This window comes from Urocitellus parryii, chromosome 5, assembly GCF_045843805.1.
Source record: "Urocitellus parryii isolate mUroPar1 chromosome 5, mUroPar1.hap1, whole genome shotgun sequence".
Classification (NCBI taxonomy): Eukaryota; Metazoa; Chordata; class Mammalia; order Rodentia; family Sciuridae; genus Urocitellus; species Urocitellus parryii.
Genome location: NC_135535.1, coordinates 89,001,870 through 89,028,022, shown reverse-complemented (window position 1 = coordinate 89,028,022; position 26,153 = coordinate 89,001,870). Strand labels below are relative to the sequence as shown.

General features: G+C 37.4%; 1 protein-coding gene across 10 annotated transcripts in view; it reads right to left on the bottom strand.

Moving 5' to 3' along the window:
- Abcc9 (ATP binding cassette subfamily C member 9) overlaps positions 1 to 26,153 on the bottom strand; it is a 133,138-nt gene that overhangs the window by 16,337 nt on the left and 90,648 nt on the right. For all 10 annotated transcript variants that reach the window (XM_026392356.2, XM_026392359.2, XM_077798344.1 and 7 more), the window contains 6 exons: positions 23,125 to 23,217; positions 13,817 to 13,919; positions 4,139 to 4,240; positions 3,422 to 3,542; positions 1,856 to 1,986; positions 1,044 to 1,122 (listed from right to left, as the gene is read on the bottom strand). In XM_026392356.2, coding sequence (XP_026248141.1) covers positions 1,044 to 1,122; positions 1,856 to 1,986; positions 3,422 to 3,542; positions 4,139 to 4,240; positions 13,817 to 13,919; positions 23,125 to 23,217 — 629 coding nt within the window. The remainder of the gene's footprint in view (positions 1 to 1,043; positions 1,123 to 1,855; positions 1,987 to 3,421; positions 3,543 to 4,138; positions 4,241 to 13,816; positions 13,920 to 23,124; positions 23,218 to 26,153) is intronic.

Below are 26,153 nucleotides of genomic sequence, written 5' to 3'. Positions count from 1 at the left end.
AGTGAACAAGTCACTGAGAGTTCACATGGAGCCTGAAATCATGTTCTAGACACGTGGGCATCAGGCTGTCCTAATATGATTGGTCAGAACCACAGGTTTTTATGAAAACTTTCAGTCAATGGCATTTTGATTGTGTACTTGTCTTGTAACACTGCTAACCCAGGGATGGATGCCTACATTGCTCTGGAATTTAACACACCACCACCAATTCCAGATACCACAGTTGAATGTTGTTGTTTATATGCAGATCTTTTTATGTCATGTAGATGAAATTAAAAACTGTAATCTTTCAAGTACAATAAAAATGTAAAGTACTATAGTCGTCACAGTCATTGTAGGTAATAATAGTAAGCTCTTCCTTGGGGTGGGGGTCAAGTTCATTCTTAGATTCCCTTTAATTTGAGGTGTCTTCTATGTCTTTTCTGCTGACCTATTTATAGGCCACTTGACAAACTAAATAGTGTGACGTATTTTTTTCTAAAATACAGATTAAATTAAATTATTTCTATGCTCTTACCATAGATGAATAAATATTTTTGTATGTTATTTACATGAACTCAGCACTTCATAGCAAAGATATTTGACGTTATTAATCCATGTTAGTCAGAAGATGAGGCACGAGTCATGCACCAAAATTTAAAATACACATTATTCATTTCCTTGTAAAATTTCTTTCTTTGATAGAAAAACATATATTTTTAGTTTGAGGAAAGCAAGACAACATTTCCATCTTTCTTCCTCTTGAAATGCAACCTACATCTACTGCTCTTCAAAGTGGACAGCCATCTTCATTTTACCAGTTCATTAGAACTCTTTAGCAGCAATCTCTACACTTTGGCTTAGGGCTAATCATTTTATTTTCCCAATTCTATGTTCTTTCTTTATCTTTGGGTTATTTATTTGGGACATCTGCTTTGAACCACGTGAGGGCACAAAGTCCTTATAAATATTTGCTTTTTATTTTTGCAGAATTCGATAACTTGAAAATGTTTTTGAAAGGAAAGCACCATATAACTGATTTAAAAAATTAATTAACAACTTACCATCAAATATGTCAACCATTCTGAAGAAAGCCAGAGATAAGGAAGACTTTCCGCTGCCCGTGCGACCACAGATGCCCACCTGAAAAAACAACTGTCACTCAAAGAGAAGAGGACTCAGAGAAAGAACAGAAAATGGACAAAAGTATAATTGGCTTAGAAACGATATGACAAAAACACAGACTATTTGAGTAGTCTCATTACAATCTCATTTTCTCCTTAGATCTTACGAGCTATCATTATTAAAATAAAAGCATGAAGTCCTCACCTGATCCTCAATGAATACATTCAAACTCTTTTCCTTTCCACATGGTTGTATTGTTTTTCCTTCATGATGCAATTTTTGCATATAGCCTGTCATTTTATTTTATCTTAGAAATGATGAGTTTATAACAAAAAGTAGAATGAGTCCATTTTTTCCCCCCCGAACACTTATTCTTTTTACAATATTGAAAGAGGTCATTTGGGGACTAGAGCAAGACCTTTTCCTTGGCAAAGGTTCCCAAGGAAATGTCTGATATGGTCATAGCCAGAAGCCATAGATTTTAAACAAAACACCTACTGTTAACATTTCTGATTTTCATGGGAGATGAATGAATGGCAATCTGACCTAGAGAACATGTATTGTACTCTGATCCTGTCTCTCCCTCTCTCCTTTTACAGGTTCTTGTATCTACACCATGCAGGGAATACGATCAGAGCCCAGTGAGACTACATTTACTAGGCTTCGATGTTCAAAGAGCTTAAGGAGTGACAATGAGCTTCATCAAAGTTTTTAAGGTATAAAACAAATCAAATAGCATTGAATTCCATACCTTTTGCCCAGGTTTGATGTAAGCCTTGACATGTTTAAGAACAGGCTTCAGATTGTTTTCATATCTGACACACAGATCATGAATCTTGATCTCTCCTTCCTGTGGCCAATGTTCTGGAACCTGAGAAGGATCTAGGGGTTGGAAGGACAGATAGATAATAGGTAAATAGATATATATGGAGAAACATACACAAGCTTAAATATGTCTATATGCATTGTTTTTTTTTGGTTCTGGGGATTGAATTCAGGGGCACCCGACCACTGAGCCACATCCCAGCCCTATTCTGCATTTTATTTAGAGACAGGGTCTCATTGATTTGCTTAATGCCTCGCCATTGCTGAGGCTAGCTTTGAACTCATGATCCTCCTGCTTCACCTCCTAAGCCGATGGAATTACAGGTGTGTGCCACCACGCCTGGCCTGTCTATATGCAATTTTAATAATGATTTTAATATATATGATCTTTCCTAAACTTAAAATATTATTGAATCCAAATCTATAATAGTTTATATTTTTAAAAATTAAGTCACATTGGAAGTAAACATGTCTTGGTTAAGAATTTTAAAATTTTTTATATGTTTGTTTTTAGGGCATTAACTAGGATCATGGCTCTTCAGTCTTTCATCATTCAATTCTATTCACAGTGAATACAGAGAGATTATTTTTGAACTGATTTATTTGTTCAGTTAGTTAATCATCAAACATAGGAGTGCTTAAGATGTGAGAGTGCTATGCATGGTGCTGGATATGGAGATGAAAGATGTGGCTTGAGGTGCCTTCTGTGTCCTGGGGAGGGACATGAGGCATTTACACTATTATATGGAGAGCCACATGGTGCAGGGAAACCAAAGGCACACTGGGAGCACAGATGGTGGCAATCTGAGCATTCCACGAGGCTCCAAGAAGATAAGAATCTTAGAAGATAAGAGATGGGGAGCTCTGTTCAAATATGTCTAAGAGAAGAAAAAAGATGAAAAGGAAGCATAGCATGCTAGTGAGGCCAGAGTAGAAGTTGTGCAAGTGACAATGAGAAATGAGACTAGGTTGGTGGCAAGAGTTAACTTATGCAGGGTCTGGTGGTCTTAGCTAAGTTATCTAGGTTTTTGTCCTTGGAGAGCTATAAAGTCATGAAAGGATTTAGACAAAGATATGCATTTTAAGTTTGAGATTTGCATTTAATAAAGATTATTCTGTTCTCAGTATTGAATTTCCTGCCAGTTTTATTCCAACAGAATTGAGAATCTCATTTAGTATTTTAAGATCTAAGTTTCTTGACTTCTAAGTTAAAAAGGTCTTAAGGAAGAAAATTCAAGAACTCGTAGTTTAGATTGGCAATTAATGCAATAAAGCCCCAATATTTTTACAACTCTTTAAATATTATAAAATAACATCTACTTGGACTCTAATTGAGCCCAAGACTTTTCAGGTCTAAACAGTCCTTTTTTCAGGTGTTCAATCAAGCAAAATCAAGATAAGAATATTAAAGTGGTAAACAAAAGCTAAACAACAATATGCCTGACACACATGTAATATTTGCTTAAAATAATATTTAATTGAAAAAAAATACCCATGGTGCCTTCATAGTTCTCAGACTCCATACTCAAGAAGCTGTTCACTTTCTTGACTGCACCCATCTGCACCTCTAGGTCAGCCAAATTCCTCACAACCCAGTTCAAATAATTGGTAATCTGCGTCAGGTGACAAAAAATTCACATATTTAAAGTTAAGGTAAACAATTTTCATATTTATAGGATATTTGGGGACTGGATGACTTAGATGCTGGTGTTCATCATGTGGTATAATCTGTACTTGCTGTAAGTCATCAGAGACCAGGGAGGACATCATGGGAGATGTTGGCAAAGAAGATGTCTGCTCTTCTTCAAGGTTCTCCCTTGTCACTGTTCTGTGAACTGTCTTCTGACATCCCTCACACAGTGGGTAATTGTATACATTACTGTTTGCATGAATCTCATTTATTTCCACACTCATTTTAGTGTCCCCAACTGGATTGTGAACAACTTAGGATAGGGATTTCAAGCAACATGAAGAGCACTCATCATAGAACTTGAGAAGCTTTTAAAAATCAGTTTGCAATTTCAAAAATGGAGCCAACCTGTCTAAAATGTTAGATTTTGGTTCCAAACTATCATTCTTGGTAAGATGTCATTTTGTTATCTATTTCAAACTTATCCTCTTATGTCCATGAATAAGAGTTAGCAATAACTACAGAATGTTCCTCCACTGCTGCACAGAAAGAGATATTTTCATTCATATTCATACCTACCGTAAGTGCATAGAGGAGACCCAAGCCCACCAATCCAGAATTGGACGACCCACTAATGGAAGCAATAGATGCAGTAAGGACAATGCAAGCTCCCAGGTAATCCTGAAAAAGAGCAAGCAAAAAGTCACAAAATTATTCCCAAGTTCTTAAACCAAAAATCTCAACTAAGGTGATCACCATGTGTTCTGTTACATTTCAGAGGAAGGATACCTAAGATATGGAATAACGAGAACTTGCAATATTACAACTGGAAAGGAGAGTGGTGCCACACTCTCATTATATAAGATAGGGGTTTTCAGAAGTTAAATACCTTTTACCTTCTCAGAAGTTAAGCTGCAATTGGTGTCAGAAACAAGACCTTGTCCCCACCCCACATTTATATACATTGTGTTGCCAGACAAGCCACATTTTTGGACCTGATTTTCTAGCTTATATTTCACATGTGCTTTTGTCGGGATTGCAATAGCTTCTCTGTATGGTAGAGTGAGATCCTTGCAGAAATGTCCCTCTATTTAACTTGTTGGCAATTGTATCTTAACTTTTTGCCAACTGTGCTCAGAGTCTGGGACATTAGATCTGCTGATCTATGTAAATGAGAATAAATTCTATATGTGCTCATAAAGTATGCACATGTCTCAGAGTACCTAAATTTTCCATGATTCAATGATAAACTCTATTGCAAAACTTTAAAAATTCACGAAGGTCAATCTTAGACTCAAATGGGAGTCAGCAGACATCTGTTTATTTCCTAACACCCTCTTCATTCCCCATTTCCCAATATTCTTAGGTATTGGTCTGTCCTCTTATTTGAAAAATAAATCCAAAAAACTTCTCATGCTGATGTGTCACAAGTCCCAGAAGCAGGTAGAATTTCAGACTTGGATTCCCTAGAATAATCTCAAGTTTCACCCCACTGGTGAACCCCTTCTCTAGCTTGACATATCTGTGATCCTCAAAAAACAAAACAAAACAAAACAAACTAGCAACTTGGTGATAAGACTTTATTAACAGTAATGGAATGTTTAATGTGCTGAAATAAATGAATGAAACTTCTCCAATCAGTTCACACATGTGCATTGTTGAGTCTTTGAAAAAAGAGTTCTAAAGATCAAGCTGTTGGAGAACAAACAGTATCTCAGCCTTGGAATCCAAACCTGGGTTCAAATGTTGGCTTTGCCAGTTACTAGCTAGTGGACTCAGACAAGTAATTTAAACCCCCTTGATTCTCAATTTTTCTTCAAAAAATATAAATAGTGCCTAATTCACAGAGATTTTAAAAGAATAAATAAGTTAAGTACCAGCTAGATTTCCTCATCTCCATTCATCAGATGTCTTTCTTCTCCTGAATGATTTTCAAACATTTGAAGCCAGCTTAAACATGTGCATCCATTATAAGACATCAAAGATCAAAAGAGGCACTAACATTTAATTCTATATTGATTCCCGTAATTGTTATAAAGGATTAAAAAAATTAATCATGTAGAGTTCATCCCTTGAGATAAAGAGTTCCACAAAGGTAGTAAATACTCATTCACTTTTTTTGATGTAGTCATTGCTAAGGATTTACCACATTCCAACCAGACAGTTCTTCTTCTTTTCCCCTTTATTTGAAGCAATAACTGGATGGAGGCAGAATCTAACCAGTCTGGATTATTTTTTTCATGGTTTATAAATGTCTATATGAGCCCCCAAATACTTCTAAAACATTTGTAGCAATGATTTTTTTCCTTCTTAGCCCTCATGTAAAGTGCATACTTTCAAAATCATGTGATACATTTGTTATTTCCATATTATCTTTCCCAAAAATACTCACAAGAATTTTCTGCGATAAGTTGTAAAAAGTAAATGAGTACAAGAGGATATTTACAACAAGGTATTCCTAGCAGTATGTAAAGAAACACATTACTCAGCTCCTGAGAAATTTCTGTGAGGATGTATACATTAAATGTTAGGAGCAAGGCTCTTTGTTATCAATTTCTATTCTCTGATTTTTGTGTTGACTTCTTTGGGAAGAACAGCCTCACTCATTCATTCATATATTCTTCTAAAAGTGTAAGTCAGATAATATCGCTTCTCTCTATAGAACTATCAATGCCTTCCTACAGCACCTATAATAACTTCAAACAATGATGGATTACAAAGCTTTACATGACATAAAGTATGAATTCTATATCCTCCTTACTCAGACCCTATCTGAATTGCTTTCATGCTTCAACCCCACTAGCTGTTTCCTGTTCTTGGAAGTACACCCACCGACTTTGTTGCTGCTAATGGCTTCCTTGAATGTTTGTCCACAGGTCGCTGACACCTGGCTTCTCCTCACTGTTAAAGTGTCAATCAAATGACAACTCTTTGGAGAGGCCTTCCTTTCTTGGCCCCCAACTCTAGCCTTAGAGCTGATCTCTATCTCACTGCCCTGTTTTATTTTCCTCAAAAAACTTAGAGATACCTGAAATGATCTTATTTGCTTATTTTTAAAAAAGTTCTTTGTCTATCTACTCTCACTAGAATCCAAGCTCCATAAGGACAGGGTCTTTCAATATTTTCCATTTATTACATCTAGCAAGAGCAAGACACTTGGTGTATTAGTTTCTATTCTAAGTACATTGTAAAGGTCTAGAGGTTCTTTATGGAAGAAATGATTGGGTACATTCACCTCTTCATAAAACATTTACTGAGTATTTCTATGACTCGAATATCTTCTAAATTAGGACATCAAACATCTTTGCTTTTAGAGATCCTGTGAATCATTTAATTCTCTACCAGCTTCTTTTCCCAATTTTTAGAGTTGAACATGGAAAGCTACTACAAGAATGCAATATTTGATGAAGTAAGGAATTCTACACCAAGTTTTATGAACTTTTTGCCCCCATTTTGAACTGTGCTATGACCATCTCCTACTAAGCTTTGCCAGGCATAAGGGTTAGGGGTTCTTTGCTTTCCTAAAGTGAAAACCACTCTTACTTGACCATTCAATTCCAAATCATTATTATTTTTTATTATTTCAATTGGGAGGCTCATAAATTGCTGTGTTGCTGTATTCATTACAGAGAGCAGATAAGAACAGGGCTAAAATAGAACAGGGCCACATACGAGATACTGAAGCAACAAAATAATCACTGAGTTTATATAAATGAAAATTAAGCCATAGGCCCAATATTAATAGGACAAAGGAAATGTAAAACATTACACACACAGAGACACACACTCTCTCTCAATTTAGTTTAATACAGAAAACTCTGTATTCTATCTTGGGCTCCTGGATTCACACGCAGCATAGAACTAAATGGCAGATTCGACGAGATGACAATTTTAATTACTTTTTCTTGAAGTAAAATAACTTCTGGGAACACATAGAGTCTTACTCTGGGAAAAGATTCAGAAAGAGAAGTGAAACCAGAATAAGGAAGTAAAGGGAGAAGGCTGATCAATACATTATAGTCATATATTTTCTAATCTGCTTCCACATAGCTAATGTTTTCAAAATGACCTGTGAAATTTGTCAGTGTTACGACTAGGCGTTATTAGTTCAGTAATTAATGAGTCTCCAATGTAAAGATATTATAGAGATAATGTTTTTTAGACTTCAGTAAAAAGAAGGCATAGCTTTTTGAGGTACATTTTATAGGCAAATTTTCAGATGAACCCATGATCAAAATTTATAGTCAGATTCAAATAGATATAACTTGAAAGCTAATATGTCACTAGGATCTGTAACAAAATTATTTATCATTAAATATTCCTTTTATGTTCTTTTTTATTTTTTTTTTATTTTTATTTTTTTTTTAATTGGTTGTTCATAACATTACATAGTTCTTAATACATCATATTACACGGTTTGATTCAAGTGGATTATGAACTCCCGCTTTTACCCCGTATACAAATTGCTGTATCACATCAGTTACCCTTCCATTGATTGACATATTGCCTTTCTAGTGTCTGATGTATTCTGCTGTCTGTCCTATTCTCTACTATCCCCCCTCCCCTCCCCTCCCCTCCCCTCCCCTTTTCTCTCTCTACCCCTTCTACTGTAAATCATGTCTTCCATTTGTATTCTCTTGACTTACCCCTCCTTACCTCTTATATGACATTTTGTATAACCCTGAGGATCGCCTTCCATTTCCATGCAATTTCCCTTCTCACTCCCTTTCCCTCCCACCTCTCATCCCTGTTTACTGTAAATATTCTTCTCAAGCTCTTCGTCCCTACCCTGTCCTAGTTTACACCCCTTATATCAAAGGAGTCATTTGGTATTTGTTTTTTAAAGATTGACTAGCTTCACTTAGCATAATCTGCTCTAATGCCATCCATTTCCCTCCAAATTCTATAATTTTGTCATTTTTTAATGCAGAGTAATACTCCATAGTGTATAAATGCCACATTTTTTTTATCCATTCATCTATTGAAGGGCATCTAGGCTGGTTCCACAGTCTTGCTATCGTGAATTGAGCTGCTATGAACATCGATGTAGCAGTGTCCCTGTAGCATGCTCTTGTTAGGGCTTTAGGGAATAGACCGAGAAGGGGAATAGCTGGGTCAAATGGTGGTTCCATTCCCAATTATGCTCTTTTTTAGAAAGTGCTGTTCACAATGTCATTTAATTAATACTATTTTCCAGCTCACTTCTATATTATTACTACTGCACAAAAATGTGTTTTCTAAGGAATTGGAATTTTGGGGGAAGCATTTGATCAGAATTTTATCTTGATCTATGTAAGGGACAAAGCTCCTTTGTGCACAACTTTTAACAAGAAAATTTCATAGCATAATCACTAAATTTTAATTACTTCCCTTCAAATAGTACAGTGGTATATAAATATGAAATTGAGAGATAATATAAAAACTTACACTAGCTATCAATTTTCTACTTCCTTTAGTGTTAACAAGTTTAATGAATTTCAAAATAGCCCTATGGTTTCTACTTCTCTGCAAATATATAAACAGAAAAATGGCTTAAGAGCAATAAATTAAGAAGTGGGAAGCAGGCACACTGAACAACTCACCCATAGGACAGTAAATACTTAGAAAGCACAACACTTTTTCTATTAAGACCTTATATAGCCTAACCAATTTATTCAATGACAAGCATCTGTCAAAATGATAAAATGGCATAAGATTCAATTTAAGAAACTTAGTATATTAATCCTAAATACATTAGTACTCCCCCCAAAAAACCAATCATAGGACATTTTACTTGTATATTGCTAAATTATAACTTCTATCAATTTTATGAATCCAACACTCTCCCCCAGAATAGAAGCCTTGGATTTCCATGTCAAAAGAGAAGCCTCTCGTCAAATTCCTAACAAGTGATTCAGTCTATATGTGGGATTATAATGAGAATTCTAAATCTCTATAAAACAGACTTGCAAAAAGTTAACAGTAACCAAAATGTATATACCCCTCAGGAGTATGTTTATGGCACCACTGCAGGTGGAGGAGAATATATTTCCTCCAAATTGAAAGATCACTTCACACCTGTCTACTGTGGAGTTGTGAACACACAAAAAGCTCGGTGCTATTTCACAAAGTATGCTCTTGTGCAAGTTCACCCTGAAGACTATTTTCACTTTAGCATGCGGATTCCAATCCCCCCCGCCTTTTTTTTTCTTTTTGGCTTCCTGATGTGAATTTTCTTTTATCCTTTCACCACATAGCAAGACAAAGCCTTGGAAAGACAGCCTTGAAATAGAATTACACAACTTTTGCAAGTGGAAACACTGGTGCCAAAGAACTGGAATTGTTTAGTGCAGAGAAAAACGCTGTGCTGAACCAGAGCGTAGGCAGCACTCAAAGGTTAGGCTGCAGCGACACATCGCACAGGATCACTTCACTTGGCACCCGGGGGGAAAAACAGTCCCCTCTGCTGCCAAAGCTACCCGGGTGGCCCCTGTCTGGCTACTTTTATACCAGCCAAATAATTTTATCCTTTTAGACCTTTGTCCTTTGTTGATGTGAGTGTGTTATTATGGCCCTTATTTTTTTTCCCAATTCAAAATAAATAGGATATATATATATGGTAGGCAAGAGTGAATCCTCCATGAGGACAACTTCACCCAGAGAAAGAGAATGTATTGTGATTGCCATGCAAAAGTCACGTGTTTACAAACCCAAACCCAAACCACAATGATAGCAAACGCACATTGTATGGGGCTCAGAGACCCTGCCAAACTCAATACGCTGGTTTTGCTCTGGTTTCCCTCCTTTTCTCTCTTTAGGATTTTCTGTCAATAGCAGGGACATTAGTTTGAAAAAGCTAGAACTGGAAATGAAGAGAAAGGGAAGAGAAAAACAGTCACAGCAAGCTGTAAAATTATGTTTTCTTCTGTTTCCATTGAGGTTCTGAGTCCCTGAATGTGAGTTTGTGAAATCTCAGCATCTGCGTCAGGAAATCCTGCTGCCTCTTCCACTTGATGCCCAAGGCAGTGACCCTCCTTGTATCATTTTCATCATGTTTCTGCTCTAAGAACTCTAAGAATATTTGCTAAGAGCAGATATTTTAATTTCCTGAGTAATATGGCAAAGGATAGTACAGTAATAAAGAAATGCAAAATTGATAGTATATATATATATATATATATATATATATATATATATATATATATATATAAGGGGAAGGTTTGTTGATATTGCAAATAAGATTGATGGCTGATTTAGGGGGTCAAATAGAAGTTCTCATTACTTTTTTTTCCCCAAATGACTTACATAGCAGGATATGTGCAGCTGCAGTGTTCAGAGAATAGTTCACACCCCAGTCTCCAAGGTCCTATATCTCAATATTCATACTTCTGACAAAAGATCAGTCATTTCAACTGAATTTATGTCTCCAGTGATGTGGATACATCCACAGAAGCATGGTAATAATAAGGTCATGGATATGTACACAATTAGAAGGGAAGATGATTTCCCAACAGAAATCATCTACTTAATTTACTCAGTGCTCTTACTGTGCCATATATTCTTAGAAGATAGCACTTGCATTTTAATATATCTGGTTTTAATGAAAATGCTCAGTGTATTCAGAAGAATAGAATGAGAGGGAAGCCAACTGGTCTTATGTTGGATCTCTGGAGTTGTCTAGAGGGTTGTGTGTGGTGTGCATGTACATATCCACATAAACATATTGACACTTAAGTGTAATGGATGTGTCTGGAACTTTTCAGTAAACAAACAAAAGTTTCTACCAAAATTCCCCTTTACCTGTTAGAAACAGAAGCAAAAGATGTTTTAATTTGAGGAGGATACCAAAACTCAGGAGTGAATTATCCTTATTGTTTTGTATTTTTTTTTTTTTTTTGTACCAGGGATTGAACTCAGAGGCACCTGACCACTGAGCCACATCCCCAGCCCGATATTGTATTTTATTTAGAAATAGGGTCTCACTGAGTTTCTTAGTGCCTTGCTATTGTTGAGGCTGGCTTTGAATTTGCAATCCTCCTGCCTCAGCCTCCTGAGCCACTGGGATTACTGGTGGGTGCCATCGTGCCCAGCTTGTATCAACTTTTAAAGGAGGGATCTAGCAGTGAGACTAGTTTGGCAAATCTTGGAAGGATCATAATTACACAGCACAGAGAAAGTATAATAACAAATGTACTATAAAATAATGGCATGAATGGCAGATTCTGTTCTTCCTGTTTAAAATGTCAGTACAGGTGTGTTTAGCTACTTTTCCGAGTGGGGGTTAAAGTATTGGGTCAAATGAAACCACTTTGAGCTTGGCTGCTGTTCCTTTCTAATTTGTCCTGACCTTCCCTTTCTTGGCAGCCTTAAGGCTCCGAAGTCTTGTGTTTTGGCTATGAGAACTGAACATATGGTTTGTTTGAAGATTCTTGTTCAACACTTGTCCATGAACCTGACAGTAGGAAGTGCTAAAGAGCAGAAACAGGAGTCACAGGCGGACATGCACTGCACCTCAAGTCCAAAGTAAATGCACTCGCCCCCTAAAAGACACGCTTGCTCTTCAAGTGGAGGAAAATCAAACACATGGGCAAATACGACCATTTCCCCCTTACGATTCTGCAACATTCTTTCATTTAGCTATTCCATTGCTAATTCTATTATTCAGATACAATGTTTTCCCTTAGAGAAAAATGCAAATTTGAAAAAGACACAACAAACAGAAGTTTAAAGCAAGGATTTATGGATTGGATGGAGTCTAGAAAAAATGTTTTGGTTTTGTTACAGATCTTATGCAACTTGCTATCTGCCTTCACTGTCACCTAGAAGGAATTTTTTATCAACAACCAATGCTTCTTTCAAAAACTTGGGAGATATAATTGTGTTATATTGCTGAATAGTTTCTGCATAATAACTAATAATAGTGGGTGGATAATCTCCGTAAACCACTGAGAAATCATAACTAAAGCACACACATGTAAAAAAAAAAAAAAGCATCCAAGATGCCATATCAATCCATATCCACCAATCAACAGCTCCGGTTTTAACTTGGACACTTCATTTCAATGTTATAAAATTCCTATTTTCATCTGTCCTCTCTGATTATTGAATTTAAATAACTGGCTACATATGAATATGCCAAAAAATTCCACAATTATAATTGTACATGTACAATTATGATGCCCTAATTAAAGTAACAATAATAATAAAGAAAGGAAATCATAGAGTAGAACAAGTAGATGGGAGAAAGAGGAAGGGACAGAAAGGGAAGCTCCTAGGGAATTAGGGCAATCAGACTGTTTTGTGCATGTACAAATACGCCATCATGAATCCCACTATTATGTATAATTATAATGCAGCAATAAAAAAATAAAAGTCTGCATGGGTGGAGACAATCCATTGGAGTAAGGTTCTTCCAACAGAATAAAACTGAGAGTTAACCATAAGAAAACACCATCTAATGTCATCATTACTCCAAAAGTCACTTATTCATGCTGCAAATCTCACAGACTGTGTTCCTTCTTCTCCAGAACAACTATCTCAACTTTCTCCTACTTCATCCTTTAGCTGATCAGTTTATGAAACACTTACCAGGGTAAATACTATCTCCATTCATTCATCCTTCCATTCAGAAGACATTTTTAGTGCCTTTGATAATCAGCATATAAGGGCATATTTATTATTTTCAATCCTAATACTCCCATGAAGCACATATTCTTATTCCTGTTTTATAGATGAGGAACTGGGACTCAAATAAATTCATTTGCTGGACCAAGTCTGTGTAGGGTCAAAATTTGTGCTTGCTTTTTCACATCAAACAGGAGAAAGTAGTAGATGACTAATTAAAGTTATTTTTTTTTTAATTTTTTAAAATTTTGGGCTAATATGATCCTCCACTGGCTTAAAACATAGAAAGCTGCATCTCTTCCAGGTCTATCCCACTCAGTGAAAAAAATGAATACATCTGGACACTTACAAGATTTGTTCTTTAAAAAAAATGGCAGTTATATAAATATTTGCCATTCCATTAACCTATGTAGTCCAGAGACCGTAATGAACACAAAATGAATTTTTTGCTTTTGGGGCTATTTGTCTTGCCATTAGCTAAAACATTATGACAAATTTCATCTGTAACATAAACAAACCTGAGCTATTTTAAAGTCCAGAAAATGTGAGGCTAGCACTGAATCTCAGTGGAAGACTAATTTTTACAACTGTCTGCCTCTCTGCATCAGGACTCCTCGGCTTGGTTTCCATTTCGAAATCATGAAATGAACGTACCGTCCTGACCTCCAGCCATCTGTTGGCAGCTGAGAGAAATAAGTAGGCAATGTTGTTTGTGTCCGTCAGTTCCAGCATACGTTGCTTAAATCTGGTTTCATGCCTGCAGAAAACAAAAATATTATGATGTTAGCCACACAACAGAAGAAGTAATAAAAAACAGTCACACTTACTACTACACAATTTACTCAAAACAGTGACAAACTGAGAAGATAGGATGACTGGTAAATGGACTCCCACTTCAAAATAAAGACCAGCTGCTGCTGCTCTGCTGCATTGTTAGTAGAGGCACAGAGGCCAAGTGTTTGCTTGGTTTTCACACCCCTCCTAGGAAAGGAGTCTTTCTGATGACAAATTTTCATTAAACATCATTTCATGAATTTCCACCTAATTATTGTGGCCAGGAAAATAAGGCATGACCTATGTGGTAAGGGCCCTAGGAAAACCTTAATAAATGGTAGAGAAATGCAATATTTTCTGCCTTCTTTTATGGCATTTATTTTAATTTTCCAAATGACATGACTAGGGTTGAGTGAATGGTGTTGGGTGAGAACCAGGGAAGACAGGAAGCTATGCATTTGGAACAGGTGAATAGATAGTTTCAAAAATTTTGTTTTGCCTGGTGTTACTGGGAACTAAAGAAGGAAAGTGGAGTGGCAAGAAGTAGAGGAGGAGGGGTTTTGCAGATGGCAAATGTACCTGTTAGTTAAGATATGTGCACCCCAAATTTCTAAACTATTTGTAAGGAAGGTCACTGCATAAAAGGAGATCTTGGTCTCTGGTACTTAAGGGGTTCTATAATCCATTGATTTAGAACCTATATTTAGTTCTATATCCATAGATTTAGTTTGGATATTTATCCTGGACAAGTTAAATTTGTTCATTCTTAGTGCTCTACAAAATCACCAAATCTTGTGCAAAAAAAAAAAAAAAAAGAAATTAATATTTTTCTGGTGGTGTTAGGGGATTGATCCCAGGGCTTCATGCATACTGGGTGAGCACTCTACTACTGAGTTTTATCCCCAGCCTCTGTGCTTATAAAATAGACCAATTTATAAGTGTTTTATAAATGAAACATGTTTTATAAGTGAAACTGCTAATTAAAAAAAACTTTATCTCTTTGAACATGCGAGCTACTATCTCACAGAACCTCCTATCTAAATTCCAAAAGTGTATTTTCATTTTGCAGTTATTTCCCCTGAATAACAGAAACAATGAAAGCTGGAAAATCACTGGATTGAAACTAGGGGAAAGGCCAAATCAAATGCAGTTTATTCACTCTGTGGGCATGGCTTGTCTTATATAACCCTTTTGCAAAGAAGAGCCAAATTTCGTCTGACAGCCTGATACTGATTCCTGTTTGGTAAAAGAGGGCCCCAATTCCCCCCAAAATCTTCAAATAAAATAGCACAACTTTTTAGTAAACCATCAGTTGTATCAAAGAACAAAGAAATCCCGAGTGGGGTGTTCAAATGGCCCACAATCCATATAGACCCATATAAAGTAGATACTTGATACTTCTCCAGTCAATCTGATCATTCTAATATGCCAAATCAAATAGATAATTTAATCAGACAGCAACATCTGATCTACAAATACCAAGGATTTGGCAATCAGAGCCAAATAATTGCTTCACTTTTAGTTATGTAGCCTTGACCTTGACAACAGGCACACTGCTGAGCTGAATGGCAACACATAGTGTGGGCTAAGCACTGTGAAGGACACATTGACCCTCCAGGTGATCCTCTGAGGAAGGAAAATACTGAATAACTATTGGGCACAGGGTCTTATAAGATAATAGGGTTTACTGAGATAGTGGATGTGAACTGTAAGTATTCATGGGAGCCTCATTCTTTCTGTAACTGCTAGGTACATATTAGGCACATGTTCATCTGTCCATTCAGAAACATTTAGCAAGCAGGACTCGAAGCGAGACATTAAGCTAAACTTTGGGCACATGCATATCAACAAGATGCACCCCTCCTTCCTAGAGGAGTCCCCAGTCTAATGAAGGAGGAAAAGAGTATTCAACAGTAAATATGGTGAAGCACAGTATCTAGTTATAATGAAGAAAACGCCACATGGACACAAAGGAAACAGATGGCCCCTACAGAGCAGACTACTCAAGAGGTGGGGAATGGGGAGTGGGAGGGGACAGAGTGTCTGGCCAGGTTTCCCAAAGGACTGGAAAGATGACCTGCGCATGGTTTTAGGGAGTGAGCTAAATGTTTTCAGGTGAACCAAGCATTCTAAGGAGCAGGAACAACAAGAGCAAAAGCATAGAAATGAGAAAGCCCAGCATGTTCCGGAGGCTGGACACAGGTTTTCGCCCTGTTGGACTTGGGGTGAGAGAGTCCAGAGACCAGGCCAGCTGGAGCATGGCCTGAGAACTGCGTTTGAGAGGAACATGGAACACTTGATTCTGACACAGGGTTTTGTCGGGGAATCTTCCTCCTCTTCCCTCATTTGTGGGGTCCTGTTTCAGACGTGCTCTTAGAGAGTTTGTAAATGGAGCTGGCAAGAGTCTGAGGCCGCAGTGAGCGGGGAGGGGTGAAATGCAGTGAACATTCTTTCTGTGTGTTTCTATTTGGCAAGAAACCTTCTGTTTTCCTAATGGAAACTTTGACACACTCAGTCTGTATCTTTTCATCCACATCCAGCTCATCTTCTGAACATTCTTAGACCTTTATTCTGTCAGACCAAAAAAAAAAAAAAAAAAAAAAAAAAAAAAAAAAAAAAGGAGGAGGAGGAGGAGGAGGAAGAAGGAAAGAAAGAAAAGAAAGGAAAGGTCACTGAAATCTCAGTCAATTTAACTGTGTTACTTTTGCGGTGAACTACTTGAGGGAGTTCATTGCTCTGAGTGAGGACACCATGAACCCTGAACTCAGAGAGGGAAAAGCAACCTAATCAGTAACTACCAACTTTCCAAAAGAGCTCAAGACTCTAGGGACTCCAAGTAGCTCAAAAGAAAGGAACAGATGGATGGAAAAGAACATGTTTGGTTCTTGACCACAAATACCAAACATACAGATTCTAGAATTTCATCCATGGCAGCAGGACCATCCCCACATTTTCAAGATTTGTCCTGGTTTTTTAAAAAAAAGCTGATATTTATGATATTTTATAATTACATTTTTTGTTTGTTTGTTTGTTTGTTTGTTTTGTACTAGAGATTGAACCCAGGGACACTTAACCACTGAGCAACATCCCCAGTCCTTTTTATTTTTTATTTGAACACAGGGTCTTTCTAATTTGCTGAAGCCTCACTTAGTTACTTAGGCTGGCTTTGAATTTGTGATCTACCTCAGCCTCCTGAGTTGCTGGGATTATAGGTGTGCAAGACCACACCTGGCCTTTTATATTTATTCTCTTCATTTTCTTTTTTTAAAAATTTTTATTTATATATGACAGCAGAATCCATTTTTTATATATTATGCAAGCATGAAATATATATTATTCTAGTAGTTAGGATGCCATTCTTATGGACATACAAAATAGTGAAATTCATTTTGTTGTTTTCATATACCTATATGGGAAAATTATGTTTATATTCACTTTTTAAAGAGTTCTTGAAGATCTAAATCTGGTTCTAGACATAGGCAGTATACTCCCAGTTAGAAGTTGAATTCTTTATTCCCTCCAACTATAATGCAAGCATGGAAGGTTCACATGTAATATGTAGTTCTTCTTATGGCTACCTAGAATTTTCCAAAATTTAAAGTTACCAATGCTAGTGCTAAATTCTGTTTGTATACCTCGTAAAGAAGGTAAATGAAAATGTGAACCTTGACTCTTGGTCAATATCCTCTTTCATTCTAAATCTTCCTCAATCCCTTCAAATGCTCTACCTACTTCTTGTCCCCAGCACTGTCAGAAGATGACCTTACCTTGTCCTTCAGGGAGAAAATAAAGACTGTTATATGTTGAATTCAGCAACTTTTTGCTGCTTCATGGTGATGGTTTAGATATAAGCCTTTCCTTACCACCCTCTGCAAAAAGCTCCTGTGTTAATGAAGAAATGTTCAGAACTGAAATGATCAGAATATGAGAGCTATAACCTAATCAGTGGATTAATCCATTTGATGGATTAATAACTTCAAAGGACTACTGCACTATCTGAACTGTGGACAGATAGGGTGTGGTTGGAGGAAGCAGGTCACTGGGGTCGTGCCTTTGGGATTTATATTTTGTTTCTGGTGCCTGGTTTGCTTTCCCTCTCTCCCTTCCCCAACCTCCTTCTTCTTTCCCTCTCTCCCTGTCCCCTCTCTCCTCTCCTTCTCCCTGCCCTTCCTGCCTACCAGAAGCTGAGCAGCCTTCCTTCACCACCACTTGGGCCCAGAGCACTAGGGTCAGGTGACCATGGACTGAATGATTGGCTACATTGTTCTTGTCAGGACTTTTGGTCACAGCAACAGAAAGCTGACCAATACATCCACCCAGAGGCTTGTCTGAATTTGTACACATCCTTTTTCTTACCTTCACAGAGGAGCTCTGTCAAAAATCCTCTTCAAGTGGAGTTCTTCTCTCTATTTGGTCCCTTGAACCCATCCCTGCCACCTGCCATGAATATCTGCTCCACTAATCATTCCATTTTTGCCTATATCTCCACTTCTTCCCTTTAGCCTTTAAAAATGTCTAGCTTTTTACCCCCTTGAAAAATAAAAAAAAGACAGTTAAGAACTCCTTCCTTTAATTATTCAGCCCCCTCCACTCCTTCCTATCTCTGTGAAGCTCACTGAAGAGTAATTTTCCTGGCTGCCTTCAGGTCCTGATTTCCAGCTAATTCTTCAGCCCCTTGAATTCTGACTTCAATCCCTCTTCCACTTTACCATTTCTGTTCTTGGTAAAGTTACCAACAGCTTCAAGGTTTCCATATACAAAGGAAACTTTTTATTTTATTAACTTTTCATTTCCATTTTTATTCCCCTTGACCATTTAATTTCTTCTTAAAATGCTCAGTTGTTTCACTTCAATGACAGCATTATCCTTGTTCACAGCTAGAACTTTCAATATGACTCTTCATTCTCATTGAAATTGCAGGTGATTATACTCCACCCTGATTCTTTGACTACCACTCAGATAGCTTGTTTTCTTAACTGGTCTGGGTTCTTCTTGCTTGGTGGGAGGTGAGGTCTATTCTCCTAAGTGGCAACATCTGACCCTATTACATCACTGTAATCTTGAGAAGAGGATAAGGCTAAATCCAAGTCCATTATAATAAGTGGTCTGTGGTACATTTGGATCAGACAGTGACAGTCGGACCTCTGGATCTGTCCTTGACCTGGGTAGAGTTATTAAAGTAACTGTTTGCTTATTAGTAGGTGTCATTTGAATGAAGGGCTATCAAAACTTTCAGCTGACTACTTAAGTAGTCATCTTTGGAAGCCATCAGGTAGACAAAGTGCTTGTGTGCTAGCCTTTTTCTATCTGCATATATACCCAACGTGACGGGAGGTCTCCGTAAATTCAGTCTTTAAAACTGCCATTAACTTCTCACTCATTGGGCAGTTGATTTTTACAGGAATCAACTTGCTCAACCAGCACTCACAAGATCAAGATTGCTTCTTCCATACAGAAGGCGTTGGTTTGGATTTGGTAGCATCAGGCTGGCTTACGTGGAGGTTGGCCAGAATCAGGAAGCACACAAAGGGATTGTTAGTTAGACTATTATGGGCTGATTTGAAAGTTAAGCCAGGCTGACTTCATTCGACTCAGACATCTCACCCTGCACGGGGAATTGGACCCCTTCCTATAAGGGCCCACTTTTGCACAGAAGCTGACACCCTCACCCACTTGCACCCTGACCGCAATGCCTTTAAACTATGGAGCTGTTCTGAGTAGATATAAGAAGTGTCAACTCTCAGAATGTTCTGTTAGTTGGTACTTTCCACTTTTATGACTTTTATGGCTCCCTTCTTTGTGCTTTTTTTTTTTTTTTCTGTTTAAATGGACCCTCCACCTGTATTCAGGGTCTTGGGCTGCAGAACTGTCTGCTTTCTGCTCCTTTGGCCCTAGTCAGAATAAATCCTTTGTTTTTTCATCAAAAAGACCCAGAGGTTTTTTATTTTTTGGGAATTTTAGAATATCACCATAACAAGAAGACTAAAGCCATGACAAGGAGCCATACTAGCACTTCCCCTTCCTGAGAAAGTTGACTGGAGAAAGAGTTCAAGCAGGCTGCCCAAGTGCAGAGGGAAGGAAGCATATGAGATAAAGAGTCATGAAGATATTAGCAGGAAGTAATACACAGAGTAATGGAACGTCCTTTAATCATTCATGAAACCTTTGAACACCTGCAATGTTTCTGACTCTTCGTATTCTGAAGGTAAATATAAAAACCACATTACCAGCTCCCCAGGAACTCCCAATCTTGTGGAGCAATTCAAACACAGAAACAGATGCATCTGGGGCTGGGGATGTGGCTCAAGCGGTAGGGCGCTCGCCTGGCATGCGTGCGGCCCGGGTTCGATCCTCAGCACCACATATAAAGAAAGATGTTGTGTCCGTCGAAAACTAAAAAATAAATATTAAAAAATCCTCTCTCTCTTTCTTTCTCTCTCTCTCTCTCATCTCATCTCTTAAAAAAAAAAAAACAGATGCATCTGACACAGTGCAATAAGTTTAGGATACTAGTTAGTATAGAGACAGTAAGAAGGCATGGAATCTAGATTCTGACAGTCAGGGAAGGCTTCCCAGAGCAGATGATAAACACTGATATTTCAGCAATGAGAAAAGCACTAATTCACCAAAATAAAAGAAGGTTAGGAGGGACAGGCAATAGAGCCTGCCCTACCCAGAAGCATGAACCTAGGAGGATCAGCTTTGCTTGACAGATAGTATTTTCCATGATACCTTTGTTGTCCACTTGCTAGTAATATAAGAATTTACCCTAGCATTTCTTTGTCTACATGCTGTCCCGCGTAAGAAGAAAGCCAAAATGTTAAATAATATCTGTTAAGAGGATAACACTTAAACCTTCAATCTTTTTCTCTGAGATATTTCTTTAAACACCAGACCTATATACACAAGTAACTCCCCAAATCTTAAGTGGGTATCACATCAGCAGCTTGATCTACTCATAACCAGAGTCACCATCTCCTTCCCCGATCCTCCACAATGTCTTCAATTTCCTAGCTTGGAAAACTGTACTCACTTATGGGGATCAGGGACCTGGAAGGAATCATCTTCAATTTCTCCTTCATTCAATTTCTCCTTCATTCTCCTTACGTTCAAACCCTAACTCTCACTGGTCCCACGTCCTGCTAAAATATATACTCTCTGTCCAGATGCTTAGTACCTGCTCTAGCTAGCTCTGGCCACATCATCTGGATCACTTGCAACAGCATCTTATTACCTTTAGCCTCAACCATCCTCATTCATTTTTCACAGTACAGCAGTGTTATTCTGATGAACATAACTCTGGTTGTGTCATTGTTCTCTTAAGAATCCTTCAGTGGCTCCCCAACATGAAAAGAACGAGCTCTAAGCTCCTTAAGGTACTGATCCAATATGCTTCATGTACACTCTGCATTCATGCTTTTAAGCTTCATGGTGAGAGTCACCCTCTCCATTCCTACAACATGGGATTCTTTCAATTTCTACATAAAATAGAAATCTTTGTGCTTTTGTATTATTCCACTCTGAATATTCTATCCCTTTTAAGTCCAGGTTAGCTATTTATTAAAAGACTTACTCTTTAATAATTATCTCCCAGCTGTTTTGAGGCTAAATGCTACCCTGTTCTCTAATGCAATGGATTCTTGTGGTATGCATATTAGACTGTGTAACTTATTATCCTGCTATGTTTTGTTTTTTTTTTTAAATCATTTCTCCTTCTAGACTATGAGCTCCTTAGGATAGAGCTCGTGTCTCCTAGTATTCAATATAAATTTCTTAAGTACTTATTAAATGCTGGACATTTTTCCCAGGTATTGATGATATAACAATGGGGGAAGAAAAAGGCCTGCTCTTAGCTTACATTCTAGTTGGAAAGGATGGATAATAAGCATGTAAACAATTTAAAAATAGAGAAAGTTGAATTTTTAAATACTCTGGTAACACTAAAAGAGAAATAAACAGGATAACATGGCAGGTAAGTAGGTGGCAAAAGTGTTCCCTTTAGCTGGGATGGAAATGAAAAGGCCATATATTTTCAGTCTTTATCTACAAGAATAGTACATGGCGGGAGTACTGGGGTACTGATACTGGCCAAAATATATTGTTATATTGTGTACATGCATGAATATGTGACAACAAATCCTACCATTATGAACAACTATAATGTACCAATAAAAAATGTGGAGAAGAAAAGAAAGAATAGTTCTTGGTATGTGTTCAGTTTTTAAATAAATATTTTTTTGTAAATTAACTTGAAAGGACTTTAGTGAAAATGGTAATCTTTTAATTGTTGTCACTGCTAGCTATAATTCAAATATAAATTTTATGTTAAAATCTATATTTGGTGCCAATAAACAGTTTAACATCCTCAATGAAAGGGGAAAGCATCTCAGGACAGGAAGTGTGAATGCTGTGTGATGAAACCTGCACAGATTTATGCAGAAATTCTGTGATACATAATGTTTCAGAAAGTTGTGTCTTTATATTCTACTCTCACACCCAATTCTGCATTTTTAAAATAAATTTCTTATGTTAGAAAAATCTCTCGTTAAAAATCAAAGCATACTTGCAATAATGGTGATAGAAAGACAGCATTATAAAATGTCAGTTTTCCTGATCAAATGAAATATTCTGCAATGTCTTCTTTTCTGATTTTACTTGAAAAGGAAAACAGGGCAAGAAATTTGAGGGTCAAGGAAACAGCGTTCCTCAGAAACCTGTGTTATTACTCTGTTTGCAAACGTTGAAAAATGTTGATTCAACTCTAAAATAACTTTGGTGCAACAGTATTACTTTTGTTAGAATTATTGTTACTGTTATCATCCATACATTTATTTTAACTTGCTGATTGGGAGCTTCTTCAACAGTCCAAGCACCCTAATGAGCAAGACTGATTTCCCCATTTCACAGCTGAGTAAATAAAGGCCAGAGAATTTTGAAAACCTCATCTAAGATGCAAAGCTAACACCTTTCCAATATGTTGCTTCATCTTTTCTTTACTCTTATTAAAATTTCAGAGGGTTAAGCTCTGATTCTGATCATTTATGGCCACATTATTCTTACTCCTGGTTTAGTTCACTATTTGGCACACAGTAGGCATTCAAAAAATGTCAGCTATTATGTATTATTTGAAGATAAGCATCTGTTGCTGATGCAATCTCCTAATCAGCAACATGAGCACATTTACTCACCTAAAGGCCCGTATGGTAGTGAGTCCTTCAGCGGTTTCTGAGAAGTGGCAGAGCAGAGGGAGCTGGGTACTGTCATCAAGTTCCTGGAGGTCCCTAGGAAGGACAAGCCACTGTAAGCTCCACATGCTACCCAGCTCAAGGGCCACATGCTTCTAAATCAAGGTCACTTTGTCATTATATTTATTTCCCCTAGCTCTCAATTAACAAAAAACTTCAATAGCTTACACATTAGAGAGGAAGAAAAAGATGGATACATTATGGGAACATGTTTTGAACAAAACTCTCAGCTTTGTGTCAGAGCTGATGTAAACTGCTGTAGGAACCCAGGGAAAGAGCAGTTAATTCATACCTCAGAAATGAATGGTATGTTTTTTTAGGCAGGTGAAATTTAGGTCAAACCTTAAGAATGATGAAGGCTTCAACGGAGTAGACAAGTGAATATTAGCTAAAGGAATAACAAGAGCAAGCACAGAAGTCTGGAAAACCTGGCCAGTTCACTCTGGCTGAGGCCCAGAAGGCCTTGGGGCTCTGTAGTGGGAAATGGCCTTGTAAGCCTGGACTAGACTGCAGAGAATTCTTAAGAGATTGGGAAGAAAAAAAAAAAAAAAACAACAACACTGAAGACTACAGATGAAATGACCAGAGCTGTGCCTGATCAACATTACTTGGAGACAGAGTGTGAGGGATAAAAGAAAACGAGTGAGCGGGGAACAGTTAGGATAGTCTGCATAACAGATATTTAAAATTCTAAGTTAATATGATGCCGATTAGATTTAAAATAAAGGATGGGGTCAAGACTGTGAGATAGCCTACTAGAATAACTTTATATTCTGTAATGAATATAAAGTTCGTTGTATCAAGGAAAAGAAGAGTCAAATATAATATGACTAATTAGTTGTATCAAGGTAAAGAAAAGTGAAATATAATATGGCATGGCTATTTGTGGTTTAGCATAATCAAAATATGACAGTGCTATTTACCAGGGTGGGGGTGACAAAGAGAAAGAGATTTGGTGAAAATAGATCAAGAGTTTGGCTTTGGACATAATGTCTTCATGGAGCTTCCATTGACTTCCCCAAGGAACTATATGTATAGACATATACATTTATAAATGTGTGGTATTGTGCGTGCGTGTGTGTGTATGTGTATGTATGTGAAAAGTATTCACTGAATGGAATTGCTAGAATCTGACTTTTTTCAAAAAGATGCATACTTTTGAGAACTTTTCTTTAAACCTTATGAGTTAGCATTTCTAGAAGACAGGCCAAGAATTATACCACTTATTTCAAAGCACTTATTTCAAAGATTTTATTTCCATCTTTTTTTCTGCCCTTCTTTGGGTCATCAGGGTTGAGAGAACATTAGAGAAGCAGCATCAACATTCACCTGCCAGAGTCAACTGAACTGATAAACACTGTTACACAATGTTCAACAATTAGGCCGTTCTTGGCTCCTCTGTAACCCCACAAACAAATGCAAAGTCTTTGCAATTTGGTATTTCTAAAATGGACTTGTTTAGTTCAGAAATTACAGGTGGAGGAGGGAAAGACAGAGGGAAGGAGAACCAAAAAAATGAAGATTTGTAAATAGTTTCTTATTTTTAAACATGAAACCAAATGACTATTGGTACATCTCACACAAGCAATGAAATGGTCACTACATTGAGGTTAGTGGAGAAGAAAAAAAGGACAGAGTAAATTTTGTTTACAGGAATGTGTTTTGTGGAATCAAAAAGGTGAGGATACAGCTTGTCTTGTATTCTTTTTTTTTTTATTGTTGGTCGTTCAAAACGTTACATAGTTCTTAATACATCATATTTCACAGTTTGATTCAAGTGGGTTATGAACTCCCAATTATACCCCATATACAGATTGCTGTATCACATCAGTTACCCTTCCATTTATTGACATATTGCCTTTCTAGTGTCTGATGTATTCTGCTGCCCGTTCTACTCTCTACTATCCCCCCTCCCCTCCCCTCCCCTCCCCTCCCCTCCCCTTTTCTCTCTCTACCCCTTCTACTGTAAATCATTTCTTCCATTTGTATTATCTTGTCTTACCCCTCCTTTCCTCTTATATGTCATTTTGTATAACCCTGAGGATCGCCTTCCATTTCCATGTGATTTCCCTTCTCACTTCCTTTCCCTCCCACCTCTCAACCCTGTTAATGTAAATCTTCTTCTCAAGCTCTTCGTCCCTACCCTGTCCTTGTTTCCTCCCCTTATATCAAAGGAGTCATTTGGTATTTGTTTTTTAAAGATTGACTAGCTTCACTTAGCATAATCTGCTCTAATGCCATCCATTTCCCTCCAAATTCTATGATTTTGTCATTTTTTAATGCAGAGTAATACTCCATTGTGTATAAATGCCACATTTTTTTATCCATTCATCTATTGAAGGGCATCTAGGCTGATTCCACAATCTTGCTATCGTGAATTGTGCTGCTATGAACATCGATGTAGCAGTGTCCCTGTAGCATGCTCTTATTAGGTCTTTAGGGAATAGACCGAGAAGGGGGATAGCTGGGTCAAATGGTGGTTCCATTCCCAGCTTTCCAAGAAATTTCCATACTGCTTTCCAAATTGGCTGCACCAGTTTGCAGTCCCACCAGCAATGAACAAGAGTGCCCTTTTCCCCACATCCTCTCCAGCACTTATTGTTGTTTGACTTCCTAATGGCTGCCAATCTTACTGGAGTGAGATGGTATCTTAGGGTAGTTTTGATTTGCATTTCTCTGACTGCTAGCGATGGTGAGCATTTTTTCATGTACTTATTGATTGATTGTATGTCCTCCTCTGAGAAGTGTCTGTTTAGGTCCTTTGCCCATTTATTGATTGATTTGTTATCTTATTGTCTAATTTTTTGAGTTCTTTATATATTCTGGTTATTAGGGCTCTATCTGAAGTGTGTGGAGTAAAGATTTGTTCCCAGGATGTAGGCTCCCTGTTTATCTCTCTTATTGTTTCTTTTGCTGAGAAAAAACTTTTTAGTTTGAGTAAGTCCCATTTGTTGATTCTAGTTGTTAACTCT